Source organism: Protobothrops mucrosquamatus, unplaced genomic scaffold (assembly GCF_001527695.2).
Source record: "Protobothrops mucrosquamatus isolate PMUCROS unplaced genomic scaffold, P.Mucros_1.0 scaffold235, whole genome shotgun sequence".
NCBI lineage: Eukaryota > Metazoa > Chordata > Lepidosauria > Squamata > Viperidae > Protobothrops > Protobothrops mucrosquamatus.
In genome coordinates, this window is record NW_015386586.1 from 479694 (window position 1) to 495256 (window position 15563).

General features: G+C 44.2%; 1 protein-coding gene across 1 annotated transcript in view; it reads right to left on the bottom strand.

The window, feature by feature from the left end:
* Positions 1-250: 250 nt before the first annotated feature.
* WNT3A (Wnt family member 3A) overlaps positions 251-15563 on the bottom strand; it is a 61058-nt gene continuing 45745 nt past the window's right edge. The window contains exons 3-4 of the mRNA XM_015814300.2: positions 1323-1588; positions 251-730 (exon numbers count right to left, since the gene is read on the bottom strand). Of these exons, the coding sequence (XP_015669786.2) occupies positions 251-730; positions 1323-1588 (746 nt within the window). The remainder of the gene's footprint in view (positions 731-1322; positions 1589-15563) is intronic.

Genomic DNA, 15563 nt, shown 5'->3' on the forward strand with positions numbered 1-15563 from the left:
TCTCCGTAGAACGATAGTGAGAATGAACGACCCCCGTTAGTTTGTTTCTCTTGTCGACGGTGTTTCAAAGTTAATTTCCAGGTGTGATGGCCCAGAAGACATTAGATCTATCCTAGTCCACCCATTTTATCTTCTTGTTCCCTCTCTCTCCGTTTGTCTTCATTCACTCTCAAGAAATCGTTTTTTCCCCCAACTAAAAAAAAAATGTTCCTTCCGGTTCATCTCCCATGATGGAGCAGGTTATCCCTTTTTACTTGCATGTGTGAACATCGTAGATCCGTACACATTCCTGGCAGCTGACGTAGCAGCACCAGTGGAAGATACAATGACATTTCTCCTTCCTCTTCTCGGTCCGTGTGTTGTGTCCGCGGCCGCAACACAGCAGGTCACAACCGTCGATGCCGTGAGAGCTGATGTTGCAGACTCGGTCGCGGGTGCCAAATGAACCGGTTTCAGGGTTGGGCTCGCAAAAATTCGGGGAGTTTTCATAGTAGACCAGGTCTCGCTCTGTGGGTGCTTTGAAGAAATTATATTTGGGGCGCAGGGTTTCGACCCAGCCGCGGGATTCTCGGTGTTTCTCCACCACCATCTCAGAAGCGCTGTCGTACTTATCTTTGAGGTAGTCGCCGATGACCCGGAAGTCTGGTTGAGACCACCAACAGGTCTTGACCTCACAGCTGCCGGACAGCCCGTGGCACTTGCATTTGAGATGCATGTGGTCTATGATGGACTGAAAAAGAGAGAAAGAAAGAAAGAAAGAGAGAGAGAGAGAGAAAGAAAGAAAGAAAGAAAGAAAGAAAGTAAGAAGAAAGAAGAAAGAAAGAAGAGAAAGAAAGAAGAAAGAAAGAAAAAGAAAGAAGAAAGGAAAAGAAAAGAAAAGAAAGAAAAGAAAAGAAAGGAAGGAAGGAGGGGACAAAGAAGGAGAAGATTAATTGACTATAATATTTGTACAGGAAGTCCTCAACTTACAAGCATTTGTTTAGTGACCGTTTGAAGTTCCAACGGCCCTGAAAAAAGTGACTTAGGACTTTTGTAGCATCCCCATGGTCACGTAATCAAAATTCAGATGCTTGGCAACTGACTCACACTTATGACGGTTGCAGTGTCCCAGGGTCAACAATTGCCTTGCTTAGCAGCTGAAATTTAGGTCCGGATTGTGATTGTAAGTCGAGGACTACCTGTACTAGAAGTGGATAGATTGTTTGTGTGTGTCCCTGCCACGGTGTGAACGTGTGTGTACGTCAACCTCAATCTGAAAGAAACTTTGTCATTTGATGTGGACCCCGTTAAGGGAACGTAAACAAGAGGACCACAGTCCTTACCGTTCGTCCCGCTTCGTTGTTGTGCCTGTTCATGGCCGAGCGAGCGTCTGGCCGGTTTTCTCGCGCGTCCGCAAACTCCCGCGACACCATGCTGCCGAACTCCACATCCTCGCTGCAGCCACCCCATTTCCACCCTTCTCCAGGGGGACCTTTGTGGCGGGTGTCGCAGCCGCAGATGGTGGAAGAACCTTCCGCGCAGGAGCGGGTCACGGCGAAAGCCACTCCAGCCGAGGCAATGGCGTGGACGAAGGCCGACTCCCGGGTGGCTGTGGAAAGACAAACATTGCAATCAACCATCTCCTCAAACTGCTGGCAGGGTTAAAGGCAGTCCTCGACTTAACGACCACAATTGAGCCCAAAATTTCTGATGCTAAGCGAGACATTTGTTCAGTGGGTTTTGCCCCATTTTATGACCTTGTCAAGGGAATCACTGCCGTTGTTAAGCTAGCAAGACAGTTGTTAAGTGAATCTGGCTTTCCCCATTGACTTTGCTTGTCAGAAAGGGATCACATGACCCTGGGACATTGCAACGGTCATAAGAACAAGTCAGTTTCCAACTGTTTGAATTTGAGCTCATGTGACTATGGGGATGATGCACTAGTCGTGTGAAAACTAGTCATAAGTCATTTTTTTCAGTGCTGTTGTAACTTCCAGCCGTTGTTAAATGAATGGTTGTAAATCGAGAACTACCTGTAACAGAATAACAAAGTCAGAAGGGACCTTGGAGGTCTTCTAGTCCAACCCCCTACTCAGGCAGGAAACGTTATACCATTTTAGACAAACGGTTGTCTAATCTTTTGTTAAAAACTGCCAATGTTGAACAATCAATTATTGCCTGTTCTAGCTGGGGTTACAGGTAATCCTCAATTTATAACCATTTGTTTGAAGTTACAACTGCACTGAAAAAAGGGGCTTATGATCATTGTTCACACTTACGACCGTTGCAGCATCCTCACATGATCAAAATTCGGACACTTGACAACTGGCATGTAATTTTGACGGTTGCAGTGTCCTGGGGTCACGTGATCACCTTTTGTGAATTTCTGACAATGGGGAAGCCAGATTCACTTAACAACCATGTGACTAACTTAACGACTATGGTGATTCACTTAACAACCATGGCAAGAAAGGTTGTAAAATGGGGCAAAATTCACTTAACAACTGTCTCGCTTCGCAACACAAATGTTGGGCTCAGTTGTGGTCCTAAGTAAAGGACTCCCTGTAATAAAATAAAATAAAATAATATCATACCATGTAATATCACATGATATCATGTATTATCATATAATATACAAAATAAAACAAAACAGGAGTTTGCTACCTGATCCAAACAGGTAGCAAATGGAAATTTCCCTGTTGACCTGACAGGGTTATCAGCCACACTGTAAATGCTGTTTTATGATATCTTTAAATTCACACCTGCCCGCTGGCTGTTTCCTTCAGGCTTGTACAAAGATAAACCAAAATCTCAGTATGCTACCTTAACAGGCCATTTTAAAAGTTTACATTAAAGACTGCACGTCCGCAGCTTCTTCAAAATCCCGAACCTTCCAGAAATTAGGATTTTAATTTTAACCGTATTATTTCAGAAACATGTCTCAAGACAGAAATTACACATATCCTAGTTCAGCGATGGCGAACCTTTTAGAGACCGAGTGCCCAAACTGTAACCCAAAACCCACTTATGTATCATCGGGTGCCAGGTGGGCGTGGCCCATTGGGTGGGTGTGGCCCATTGGGTGGGCGTGGCTGCGGTGGTAACGGCAGACTGGGTGGGACTAAAAAGTTCAATCAATTCCAACTTTGCGAGATCTTTTTTTTCCCCCGTGAGAAGTTGAAATTGATTGATTGAACCTTTTTTTTTTTTTTGCACACGGCGGTGGAGGCCTAAAGCGAAAAGGTTTTATAAAACCCAGCTGAAGGCCTAGGACTGGGGCGACGGCGCGCGTGCCCACAGAGAGGGCTCTGAGTGCCACTTGTGGCACGCGTGCCATAGGTTCGCCACCACGGTCCTAGTTGCTTAAGAGTAATGTGGGTAGCTACTTTTACCTTAGTGAATGTAACCCTCCTATTGTGGTTTATGGCTGAGCCAGATCACAGTCACTTGTTTGATCAAGTGTGTGTGTTTTGTTTTTGTTTTAAATTGATTTTGTATTAAATAAACCATGTTGTTCTCTTGAATGGGCCCATTCACACATTAATTAATCTGGTGTTTCCCTGCAGCCTGAATAAGTGTGGACTTTGAGAATTCCCCAGCCAGAACGGTGGATAGGAGGAGAGGAGAGGGGAGAAAAGAGAAGACAAAAGAGAAAAAGGAAGGGGAAAGAAGGAGAAAGCATGATGAGAGGGAGGGAGGGAAGGAAGGAAGGAAAGAGAAAAAGGAAAAAGGAAAGAAGGGAGGCAGGAAAGGGGAAGGAAAAAGAAAGAAGGAGGAAAGGAAGGAAAGAGAACAAAAACGGGAAAAAGGAAAGAAGGGAGGGAGAAGGGAAGGAAAAGGGGGGAAGGAAGGAAGGAAGGAGAAAGATAAAGGAAGGAGAAAGAAGAGGGAAAGAGGAAGGGGAGGGAGGGAAGAATGGAAGGGAAGAATAGAAGGGAGGGAGGGGATGGAAGGGAAGGGAAAGGAAGGAAAAGAAAGGAAAGGAAGGGGAAAAGGAAAGGAAAAAAGGAAAGGGGAAAGGAAAGGAAGAAGAAAAGGAAAGGAGAGAGGAAAGGAAAGGAAAGATTTTCTCAAAAGCAACCTTCTCTACCTTGGCAGGTTGAAGACGTGTAGACTTCAATTCCCAGAATTCTCCAGCCATCATGCATGGAATTCTTCCCACTGGCTGGGCAATTCTGGGGCTTGAAGTCCACCCATTTTCAAGTTGCCAAGGTGAAGAAACGCTGCTTGAGCACGACAGACAATCCAATATATCTGAGGCTCTGTTCCTTAGCAGGTTTCTTGGTAGCCCCATCAAAAGATCTCTAAAAGGACCGTGTCTTTCTTGTGGCTTTGAGCAGGGACGAAGGAAAACGAGACGAGCCCCCCCCCAGGGCTCTCCAAAAGGCCTTCCAGCTTCTCACCCACCCCTGCCCGGATGCTTCGGAAGAGACCTGACCCTTCTGAGCTGAAGCAAGGTGCCTCGGGCTTTGCAGAAGAGCGAAAGAGGATGAGAGGCACGTACTTGTAATGGAAGTGATGGGTTATTAAGATGCCATATAAAAATGTAAGCTCTTTGACGGAGATAAGAGCCGAGAGGGCTGGGGGCATATTTGTTAGCCGGCCTGGGTGGTTCGCCAGAGGTGTAGCCATGACAAGCAGCAGGTCATGACTTGAGATGTTCGAGGTGGGCCTTCTGGAAGGGCTGGGGGTGGGCCAGGAGTGGGCCGAAGGGGGTGGGAAGGCAGAGCTTTTGAAACAAGGGTGTGCAAGGCCTCCACAATTTGACCAACTTCCCTCTCTGCTCATCAAAGCCCCCCCCCCACTTTTTCTAGGAAACGCACAATTTGGAGGAACCTTGTAGAGCAGTTGGACACATCTTAGAAAGGTGGGAGGAAAGAGAAGAAGAGGAGGACCAGCAGAAGATGGATGGACTCAGTTATGGTGGCGATGGAGGCATCATTAGAAGAGTTAAAGGAGCAAGTTGGGAATAGGTCCTCATGGAAAAATTCTATCTAGGTGGTTGCTCAGAGTCAACACCCTTGAAGGCAATATAATCCATCTAACATTCAGTTGGTGCAAAGAGCCAGCTTTCTGGAGAAGACCTTTATGATGGTGGGAAGGTAGAAGGAAAGAAAAGAAGAGGACGATGAGAAGGTGGATAGACTCAGTTTACACTGGTGATAGGGGCACCTTTGGATGACTTGAAGGATGAGGAACAGATCTTCTAGAAATAGGTAGATCTGTGTGGTCACTAAGAGTAATAGTGACTTGATGGTACACCATCTATCAATTAAAGGCCAAAACAGTGCTGGGCTGCATTAACAGAGGGATAGAATCAAGATCACGTGAAGTATTAATGCCACTTTACAAGGCCTTGGTAAGGCCACACCTGGAATCCTGCATCCAGTTTTGGTCACCACGATGTAAAAAAGATGCTGAGACTCTAGAAAGAGTACAGAGAAGAGCAACAAAGATGATTAGGGGACTGGAGGCCAAAGCATATAAGGAACGGCTGCTGGAATTGGGTATGTCTAGTTTAATGAAGAGAAGGACGAGGGGGGACATGATAGCAGTGTTCCAATATCTCAGAGGCTGCCCCAAAGAAGAGGGAGTCAAGCTGTTCTCCAAAGCGCCTGAAGGCAGGACAAGAAGCAACAGATGGAAACTCATCAAGGAGAGAAGCAACCTAGAACTAAGGAGAAACTTCCTGACAGTTAGAACAATTAACCAGTGGAACAACCTGCCTCCAGAAGCAGTGAATGCTCCAACACTGGAAGTTTTTAAGAAGAGACTGGACAGCCATTTGTCCGAAATGGTATAGGGTTTCCTGCCTGAGCAGGGGGTTGGACTAGATGACCTCCAAGGTCTCTTCCAACTTTATTACTATTATTATTATTATTATTACTACTACTACTACTACTACTACTACTACTACTACTACTACTACTACTATATATCCCTCCTGCTATGCTATGCTAATGCAAACAATCAGCTCCTTGGAAAAGTCCATAGTGCAAAGAAAGATGGAAGCAAAGAGTAGAAGAGGACAACCAGGAGTAAATGGGATGGAGGCACCATTGGGAGACTTGAAGGACCAGGTGAAGGAAAGATCTTCCTGGAGAAGATCTATCTATCTGGACACTGAGCCTTGACACCAAGTTGATGGCAGATAGTCAATCAGTCAACCAATGCAAAGACTCAGCTTCCTTGAGAAGTCAACAGTGATGGGAAAGATGAAAGGAAGGAGAAGAAGAGGGTGACTAGCAGAAGGTGAATCAACTCAATTATGGTGGCAATGGGTGCATCAATGGAAGTCCTGCGGGACCAGTTTAGGGACAAATCACCCTGGATAAATTATGTCTATGTGATCACTAGGATTGAAAATGATTTGATGGCACATCATCCATTCATTCATCATCCCTTCCATCCAACCATCCATCCATCATCCCATCCACCATCCCATCCTCATCCCATCCATCCACTGTCCCATCTATTATATCCATCCATCCATCCATCCATCCATCCACCATCCCAATCTCATTCCATCTATCCATTGTTCCATCTGTCATCTCATCCATCCATCTATCATCCCATCCATCCATCGTCCCATCCTCATTCCATCCATCCATCATCCCATCCATACCTCCCTCCATCCTTTTATCCATCATCCCATTCATCCATTGTCTATCCATCATCCCATCCATCTATCCAAGGGGCCCGGTGAAAGTCATTCTTTGAAGCATGACCTTGGAGATAGAAGCCCTTAAGGAAAGAACGCCAGCAGTTCTCCTTGGAAGAGAAAGAACCGTAGAATTCATTTGCTCTGGTTGAAGAACATCTACTGCACAAAATGAGACCTTCTTGATCAAGGTCTATATTTGACCTCTTTGGGCAATTGCTAGGCTGCCAAAGCTGTAGCATCATGTTCTTCAAAGTTGGCAACCATAACATGGATGGACTTCAACTTCATGATGGCTGGGGAATTCTGGGAGTTGAAGTCCACCCATCTTGAAGAGAATGGATGAGATTCAGAAACAACGATTTAGGCCTTCACCCATTTGCTTAAAGGGCACCAAAAGCTGTTTGATTACTATCTTAGAACATTTGATAATCTGGCCACAGGATTATCTTTTGTCTTGTAAATTTTAACCTAGTTTTAAATTAGTTTTAACCAGGGCTTTTACATGGTTTCATTGTATTATTTATAAAGTACTCAGAGTCACTTAAGTAAGATGGACGATGTAGAAATTTGATAAATAAATAAAACAGATCTTTTAAGGTTGATAACAATAATAAGGGCATTTCTCTTCACTTCTACCGATAGTACTTGATTTACAAACATTTGTTTAGTGACCGTTCAAAATTACAACGGCACTGAAAAATATATATATATATATATATATATATATTTCCACTTGTATTTATTTTTCTTTGTGATGCTGGTGTTTCCCTACAAAACAGGAATTAAAATGCAAAATAAGACCCAAAGCAAGTTTGCATATTACACTAAAATTATTTGTTTCCTATGTTGACATCACATTAGAAACATGTTGGTTAATCTTCTAGCGGTTTTGTTGCGTAGCTGCAAAGCTTGGTTAGTACTCATTCTAGCTGCTTGGTTAACAGAGAGTTCCCTGGATTATATGAACCCCCAAATGGATTAATTCAGGAAGCAGGCAATTAAGGAGAAACAGCAAATGCTTGCTTAATCCTAGCCAACTCCGGAAGGCGGTTAGACAGGTTTTAGTAGAGCACCAAAGCAATCTTCCTAACCTCAAGCCCTGAGTAAGGTTGGACTTCAACTCTCATAATCCCCAGCCAGTGCAGTAAGGCTAATATTCACACAATATTCACCAACGTTCAGTACAGATGGTCCTGGATTTATAATCAACATTTTTGTTGCTAAGCAAGACAGTTGTTAAGTGAGTTTTGCCCCATTTTACAACTCTTCTTGCCACCGTTGTTAAGCAAATCACTGCAGCTGTTAAGTTAGCAACACGGTTGTTAAGTGAATCTGGCTTCCCCATTGACTTTGTGAGGAGGTCGCAAAAGGGGATCATGTGACCCGGGGACACGGCGACCGTCATAAATATGAGTCAGTTGCCAAGTGTCTGAATTTTGATCACGTGACCATGAGGATGCTGCAGCGGTCATAAGTGTGAAAAACGGTCATAAGTCATCGGGACAACCATTTGTCTGAAATGGTCTAAGTCCAGGGTTTGCTGTATAAGCAGGGGGTTGGACTAGAAGACCTCCAAGGTCCCTACCAATTCTGTTATTCCATTAGAGATAGTTCTCAACTTACAACAGTTCATTTAGTGACCATTCAAAGTTACAACGGCACTTTAAAAAGTGACTTAGGGCCGGTTTTCACACTTACGACCGTTGCAACATTCCTGTGGCCATCTGATCAAAATTTTGACGTGTGGCAACTGACTCGTATTTATGACAGTCGCAGTGCCCGGGATCATGTGATCACCTTTTGCGGCCTACTGATAAGCAAAGTTAATGGGGAAGCCGGATTCGGTTAATGACCATGTTATTCACTTAACAACTGCAGGGATTCACTTAACAACTGTGGCAAGGCAAGTGGTAAAATGGGGCAAAACTCATTTAACAAATGTTTTACTTATCAACATAAATTTTGGGCTTAATTATGGTCCTAAATTGAGGACTACCTGTATTCTGCTTTTTCAGTGTTGTCGTTAACTTCAAACAGTCACTAAGTGAAAGGTTGTAAGTTGAGGACCACCTCTGTTGACCCAGTAGCTCAAGAAGAAGAAAAAAACACAGAAGCCATCCACAACATACAGCATAAGGTCTGTAACAGTCGCTCTGTAAGACAGACAGGCAGAAGACTAGCAGAGTACATGAGTGAACACCAACTAGGAATCAGAAGATAAAATATTGAAAACTCCTTAATCCCTCAACACATGGATACTCCCAACCATTGTTTCTACTGGGAAACTGTGAGTATCCTACACCAAGTTAACTCCAAAAAGGCTAGGGTATTCCTGAGAGTTTGGCATTCAGACGCCTCGGCCATCCATGGAGACATTGAGATAAACCGCTTTTACACACCATTCGAAAGAGACAAAAGCGACGAAGGGAACAAAAAAGATCCAAGTACATCCTCTCCAGATAAGCAGTGATGAAGACCAGACAAACAATTCAGCAGAAAACAATATCCTCAAGGCACCACCAAGGAGAAAAACCACACCCCCATCACACTGTCAGGGAGCAAATTCCACCTATTTCTAGCACTAAAGATATTACTTAGTTGGGTCATGAAATGTCTGCAAGAAGACCACCAAGCTCAGAGAGCACCAAGGACCCCACAGTCCTCCTCCTCCTCCTCCTCCTCCTCCTCACAGTCCCCATTCCCTTCTAGCACTGATGATATTCCCTAGTTAGGTCATGAAATGTCTGCAAGAAAACCATCAAGCTCAGAGAACACCAATCGTTGTTCTCCTCTTCTTCTTCCTCCTCCTCCTCCTCCTCCTCCTTACACTCCCCCTCCCTTCTAGCACTGATAATGTTATCCAGCTGGGTCATGAAACATCTGCAAGGAAATCACCAAACTCAGAGCACATCGAGGACCCCTCCACCCCAAAAAATATAATTAAAATCGCCAAAAAAGAACACTGGGAACCATGCACAACCACAGCTCAGATAAATCTCAGCCTGCAAAAATTTAGAGACACTCTCCTCTGTCAATACATTTTGATAGGATCTGTCTAGGTAGACATTTGCTGCTGGCATTAAAAAAAAAAAGCAATTCCGAATCAATATTTGGTTTCCAACTGGCCCAATATTTTCGCTGAAAGCAACGATCACAAAAATTGCGGTTTTATCCCTCCCATCTTGTTTAATTCCCTTCCAGCCTTCAGGCTCAACTTCCCACGCATTTGTGGTGTTCTCCATAAATTACAGGCAGGTTAAAAAACTTTCCAAGTCTTTTTTTCAATTTTTTTTCTCTTCTTCTGGGATAATCTCCACCTCAACCTGGTGCCTTGCCAAAATTTAATAGTTTTGATTACTGCACTATATGTTCCTGGGAAACCATAAGAGATTATTATTATTATTATTATTGTTCTTGTTGTTGTTGTCATTATTATTATTATTATTATTATTTAAATAATTTCTCTATTTCTTTCTCTTTGCCCCAGGAAACCTAGATGTCTAGGGAAGGAAATTTTTCCATGTATCTCCATGATTTCATCGTGATGGGATCTGTAGAAACAGATTGCTTGCTTTGAGCATTTGTGTAATTAAAAATAAAAAAATCCTTAGCAATAAAAGGAGGCAGGGCAAAAACTGCCCTCAGCAGCCCTCCCAATCCTTAGAGATCTTTTCTTTTCTTAAAAAAAAAAATACATAGCTTTATTAAATTTCAGAATAAAAACATTATAAAAACAGAAAAACAGAATAAAAACAATCTGCCTCCAGAAGTGGTGAATGCTCCAACACTGGAGGCTTTTAAGAAGAGACTGGGCAGCCATTTTGTCTGAAATGGTATAGGCCAGGGGTAGGCCACCTTGGCTCTTTTATGACTCGTGGACTTCAACTCCCAGAATTCCTGAGCCAGCATGGGGAAAACTTTGGCCCCCTTCATGACTCGTGGACTTCAATTCCCAGAATTCCTGAGCCAGCCATGCTGAGGGGAAAGGGAGAGGTTTCCAAGCTGAGCCATGCTGGCTCAGGAATTCTGGGAGTTGAAGTCCACGAGTCATAAAAGAGCCAAGGTTGCCTACCCCTGGTATAGGATTTCCTCCCTGAGCAGGGCGTTGGACTAGATGACTTCCAAGGTCCCTTCCAACTTTATTATTATTATTATTAAGATATGAGCTGAAATAAAAGGGAAAGGGCAAAGAAAAGAGCGGGTTAAAAGTGCCCCAAAACGCATTCAACAAATTGATAACAGATGCAAAGATATTCTTTTAACTTTCTAATACCTAAGACATTGTCAGTAAGCTTATATTGAAAAAGCTGCAATACAAGTAGTCCTCGGCTTACGACCATTGCTAAGCAAGACGGTTGTTGAGTGGGTTTTGCCCCATTTTACAACCTTTCTTGCCAACCGTTGTTATGTGAATCCCTGCAGTTGTTAAGTGAGTAACGCGGTTGTTAAGTGAATCTGGGCTTCCCCATTGACTTTGCTTGTCAGAAGGTCGCAAAAGGGGATCAGGTGACCCAGGGGACACTGCGACCGTCATAAATATGAACCAGTTGCCAAGCGTCCAAATTTTGATCAGGTGACCCCTAGGGAAGCAGCCACGGTTAGTTGTAAGTTCCCTTTTTTCGGTGCTGCTGTAACTTCAAACGGCTGCTGAACGAATGGTTATAAGTCAAGGACGACTGTAGCTTCTGACAGGCATCAAAAAATTAAAATTTGGTTTTGTTGAAACTGTTTGATAAGACCTTGTCATGTTTGAATGGGTGCATGAAATTATCCCGAGGGCACCCAATGCTCATTTCAGATAAATAATACATTTAATAATTTCAGGAAAGTTATTAAAGTCGACATCGCTGCCAAGAAAACGTGTAGCTGGTTCATGGTAGGTGGAACATATGTTTGGGTTTCTGAGGCAACACAGCAAGTTTTGTAAGAACACGGTGAACTGCGCGCTTCAGATCAAAACTTGATTTCCCAAAGATCAAAATTTGGGAAACTTCCAAATTTAACTACAGAGAGACAATTCACCTTCTGTTCCCGGTTTTTTTTTTTAACACGGACATGCAAACAGGCTCTGATCCTGGAGGAGACTGTCGTATCATAGCAGGCGTCTGCTTGATCAATTAATTAATTTGATTTTGATTTTCTTAAGACAAGGAATAGGGCTCACTCAGGGGGAGTGAGGGCAGCTTAAGGGAATAAAAGCCCTCAAGACAAAAGTCAATAAAATGCCACTCCCAGTGACAGCAACTGAACAAGCCATCAAAGTTTGTGGAGAGGAAGAGGAGGAGGAGGATGACGATTATGGGGTTTTTGGTGGTCTGTGACCTTGGTTGTTTTCCTGCAGACATTTCATGACCCAACAGGTACAAGTGCAGATTGGGCGAGACCTGGCTCAAAAACAGCAACTGTGAGAGGGACCTTGGAGTCGCAGTGGACGATCCCTTGACCGTGAGCCAGCCGTGTGCAGCAGCCGCAGCCAAAAAAGCTAATACAATCCTGGGTTATATAAACAAGCATAGAATCAAGATCACGTGAAGTATTAGTACCGCTTTATAAAACCCTAGTGAGACCACACCTGGAATGCTGCAGCTAATTTTGGTCACCATATCACAAAAAAGATGTTGAGAGTTTGGAAAAAGTGCAGAGAAGAGCAACTAAGACAGTGATGGCGAACCTTTTAGAGACCGATTGCCCAAACTGCAACCCAAAACCCACTTATGCATCGTTGGGTGCTGGCTGGGTGTGGCCCATTGGGTGGGAGTGGCCCATTGGATGGGCGTGGCTGCGTTGGTAACGGCAGACTGGGTGGGACTAAAAAATTCAATCAATCAATTCCAACTTTGCAAGATCTTTTTTTTTCCCCGCAAGAAGTTGAAATTGACTGATTTATTGAACCTTTTTTTTTTTTTTTGCACACGGCGGAGGAGGCCTAAAGCGAAAAGGTTTTATAAAACCCAGCTGAAGGCCTAGGATTGGGGCGACGGCACGCGTGCCCACAAAGGGGCTCTGAGTGCCGCCTCTGGCACCCGTGCCATAGGTTTGCCACCACTGAACTAAGATGACCCAAGGCCTGGAGACTAAAACATACGAAGAACGGCTGCAGGACTTGGGTTTGGCTAGTTTAAGGAAAAGAAGAAATAGGGGAGACATGACAGCAGTGTTCCAGTATCTGAGGGGCTGCCACAAAGAAGAGGGGGGGTGTCAAACTATTCTCCAAAGCACCATAGGGCAGGACTAAAAATAATGGTTGGAAACTGACCAAAGAGAGAAGCAACCTGGAATTAAAGAGAAACTTCCTGACAGTGAGGACAATTCACCAGTGGAACAGCTTGCTACCAGAAATCGTGGGTGCTCCATTGCTGGAGATTTTTAAGAAGAGGCTAGACAGTCACTTGTCTGAGATGGTATAGATTCTCCTGCTTGAGCAGGGGTCTGGACTAGAAGACCTCCATGGTCCCTTCCAGCTCTATTCTATTCTAACTAGGTAATATCATCAGTGCCAGAAGGATTTGCCCTCCTTACATATTAAGGCAGAGTACCTTTCCGGATTTGTGTGTGTGTGTGGGTGATGGTTCCATGTGAGCGGCGGGCAAGCGCACATCCATGATTAGATCCATTTGTGTGAGCAGCGGGCACGCCTGTCCACCACTTGCGCAAGTGGGGATGCACACACATTCATACACTGCTTCCATGGCCTGCTTCCAAACAATTCACAGCCCAGTAGCGGGGACGCCTGTACTAGTGGCTTGCCTTATCAGTGTTAGAGGGAGCAAACATGGTGGACTTTTGATCAGGCTGTGATTTACATTCCCAGCAAACTGATAGGTCAGGCCACTAGTATATGGAGAGAGCAAACCCCACTCCCCTCTAGCACTGATTGTGTTGCCTAGTTGGGTAATGAAACATCTGCAAGAAAACAATTATGCCCAGAGACCACCAAGCATCCCATTGCTATAATAATAATAGTAGTAGTAGTAATAATAATAATAATAGTAATAGTTGGAAGGGACCTTGGATGTCATCTAGTCCAACCTCCCGCTCAGGCAGAAAACCCTATACCATTTCAGACAAGTGGCTGTCCAGTTTCTTCTTAAAAACTTCCAGTGTTGGAGCATTCACCGCTTCTGGAGGCAGGTTGTTCCACTGGTTAATTGTTCTGTCAGGAAATTTCTCCTTAGTTCTAGGTTGCTTCTCTCCTTGATTAGTTTCCATCCATTGCTTCTTGTCCTGCCTTCAGGCGCCTTGGAAAATAGTTTGACTCCCTCTTCTTTGGGGCAACCCCTGAGATATTGGAACACTGCTATCATGTCCCCCCTCGTCCTTCTCTTCGTTAAACTAGACATACCCAATTCCAGCAACCGTTCCTNTCTTCTCTGCACTCTTTCTAGAGTCTCAACGTCTTTTTTACATCGTGGTGACCAAAACTGGATGCAGTATTCCAAGTGTGGCCTTACCAAGGCCTTGTAAAGTGGTATTAACACTTCACGTGATCTTGATTCTATCCCTCTGTTAATGCAGCCCAGCACTGTGTTGTCTGTTTTGGCAGCTGCAGCACACGGCTGGCTCATATTTAGGTGATTGTCCACTAGGGCTCCGAGATCCCTCTCACAGTTACTACTATTGAGCAAGGTACCCCCTATACTATACCTGTACATTTGGTTTTTCTTGCCTAAATGCAGAACCTTACTTTTTTCTCCATTGAATTTCATTTTGTTAGATAGTGCCCAGTGTTGTAGTCTGTCCAGATCCTCCTGTATCCTAAGCCTGTCTTCTGGAGTGTTGGCTGTTCCTGCCAGTTTGGTGTCGTCTGCAAATTTGATGAGTTCCCCATCTATCCCCTCATCCAATTCACCTACTGTACCTGTGCATTTGGTTTCTCCTCCTCCTCCTTCCTGCAACCCCTCCTCCTTTGTAGCACTGATGATGTTACCTAGTTAGATTATGAAATGTCTGGAAGAAAACAACCAAGCTCAGAGAGCACCAAGGACCCCATCCTCCTCTTCCTCCTCCTCCTCCTCCTCCTCCTCTCTGTAACCTCCCCCTCCCTTCTAGCACTGATGATATTCCCTAGTTGCATGATGAAACATCTGCAAGAAACCCCCCCTCAGCTCAGAGAGCAACGAGGACCCCACAGTTCTTGAACAAATATTCTATGGAAGCCACTTGATGGGCTCCCTATCCCCCTGGGGTCCACAGGCCCAGTGGCCAAGCCATGTCTTCGGGGCTTTTTGAAAAGAATGTCAAAGGGGGGGGAGGGGGCAATCTCATCTCTATAGGCAGTGGTTCCCTCCACAAGGAGGGAACCACTGCAGAGAAGACCCTTCTTCTGGGTCACACTAGATAGGCCTCCTTAAATGAGATTCATAACATACTTCCCTCCCCTCTCTGGTGGGTCAGATAGGGGGAAAAAAGTGACATGACCAGTTTTAACATTTACAACCGTGCCAGCATCCCCAGGGTCATGTGACCAAAATTCAGGTGTTTGGCAACGGATTCACATTTAGGACGGTCGCCGTATCCCAGGGTCGTGTGACCTTCTGACCAGGGGGAAGCCAGATTCACTTAACAACCGTGTTACTAACTTAACAACCGCAGCGATTCACTTAACGACTGGGGCGAGAAAGGTCATAAAATGGAGCAAAGCTCACTTCACAACTCTTTCGCTTAGCAACAGAAAGGGCAATTACGGCCGTAAGTTGAGGATTCCCAGCATATTTCAGTATTTATTTATTTATTTATTTATTTTTTAAACTTCTATGCCGCCCTTCTCCCCAGAGGGACTCAGGGCGGCTCACAGCATGTTAAAAAACAACACAAAAAAAAACATTTCCCCTATAAAACCAATTAAAAAGCAAATATATTAATGGCTGTGTCATATTTAAAATCTTTAAAAAATTTTAAAAATTATTCCCTATTTAAAATT